Genomic DNA, 1,334 nt, shown 5'->3' with positions numbered 1-1,334 from the left:
GGGGGGTCCTGGGCAAGGGCTATGGCTGGGTTTGGGGCAGAAGCAGTGGCAGCCCCTGTGGCCCCCTCCCCAATTTGGGGTGATGCACAGCAGACTTTCCCAGCCCCCCCCCATGGCCACGGGGTGTGTGTGTTTGGGGGGGGTCTCACCGGCGGCGATGCCCACGGGGGGGCCCTGACACCCCCTCCCCTCGGCAGAGCCCCACGCCTTCCTCGCGCTGCGGGACACCGCGCGCCCCAGCACCACGCCGCGCCGGACCCCCCTGCACCCCACGGCTTTCTCAGGTGGGTCCTCGGTAACCCCCCCCACTCTGCCCCCATCCCCCTCCCCGGGGGGGGGGGGGATCCTGGGCACCCCCCCGAGCCTCGCACCCCGCTCTCCTCCGCAGGGTGCCTGAACTGCAGCCGCGTCGGGGAGCTGACGGCACGCCTGGCCACCCTGGAGGCGCAGGTGACCCCCCCGGTGCCACCCCAGGGTGCCACCACCTCGCCCCCCCATGGGCATGGGAGCCCGGGGGGTGTCACCTCGCCGTCCCCGACGTTCCCCGTCTCGTTCGCAGGTGGCCCGGCTGTCGGTGGCCGAAGCCCCCCCGTCCCCAGCACCCAAAGGTGCCAGCAGGGGTCCGGACACCGGGCAGCTCTGGGGGTCCCCAGCTGCCCAGGGGAGCCCCGGGGATGAAGGTAGGGCACCGGCGGTGACAATGCCACGTCCCCTGGTGGCAATGCCACCCAGCGGTGGCACCCGCTGGAGAAAAGCACCCAGGTGCCAGCGGTACCCGTGGGTCCCCCTTGGTGGGGTTCCTCGCCCCCGGGGGTCCCGGTGTGCCCCCCAGGCTGTCCCCAGGGATGGCAGGGACACGGAGGGACACATGGGGACCAGGACAGCCCCCCCTGTCTGCTTCTGGTTTGGGGCAGCCGGGTCCGTGGGGAAGGGTGGGGGGCACCCGGGGGGTCCCGCGGCACCGACGCTGTCCCTCCCCCACCCCAGGGGTCCCCTGGGGTGCGAGCCGCAGCGGGGAGCCACCGTGGGGTGCGACAGTAAGTGGGGAGCGGGCACCGGGGGACACACACGGACACCCCCCCCCAGGAAACGGGGCGCAGGGTCCCCAGGGTGCTCCCCTGAGGGTGCTGCTACCCCACCCCCTGCAGGCAGACCCGGCTCACGGGGTCCCCCCGGCCCCAAGGGAGACACAGGAGGACGGGGACCCTCGGGCGTTCCCGGGGTGAAGGGTCCCTCGGGGCCCCCAGGTAAGGGGGACCCCCCCCATGTAAGGTGACACCCCCCCCCTCCGCAGCCTCCTGCTGCGTACATCTGAGGGGGCTCAGCCCCCCCCC

General features: G+C 74.0%; 1 protein-coding gene across 1 annotated transcript; it reads left to right on the top strand.

Moving 5' to 3' along the window:
- Positions 1-181: 181 nt before the first annotated feature.
- Positions 182-1,258, top strand: LOC118157958 (EMI domain-containing protein 1-like; the record flags this gene model as incomplete). The annotated part of the gene is made up of 5 exons (XM_035312500.1): positions 182-284; positions 389-450; positions 560-680; positions 988-1,037; positions 1,149-1,258. Coding segments are annotated over 5 exons (414 nt in total), but the record flags the coding sequence as incomplete, so codon positions are not given.
- Between the last annotated feature and the right edge of the window lie 76 nt (positions 1,259-1,334).

This window comes from Oxyura jamaicensis (genome assembly GCF_011077185.1).
Source record: "Oxyura jamaicensis isolate SHBP4307 breed ruddy duck chromosome 15 unlocalized genomic scaffold, BPBGC_Ojam_1.0 oxy15_random_OJ70821, whole genome shotgun sequence".
Lineage (NCBI taxonomy): Eukaryota > Metazoa > Chordata > Aves > Anseriformes > Anatidae > Oxyura > Oxyura jamaicensis.
Note: the sequence above shows the minus strand (reverse complement) of the source record. Positions and strands in the feature narration are given on the sequence as shown.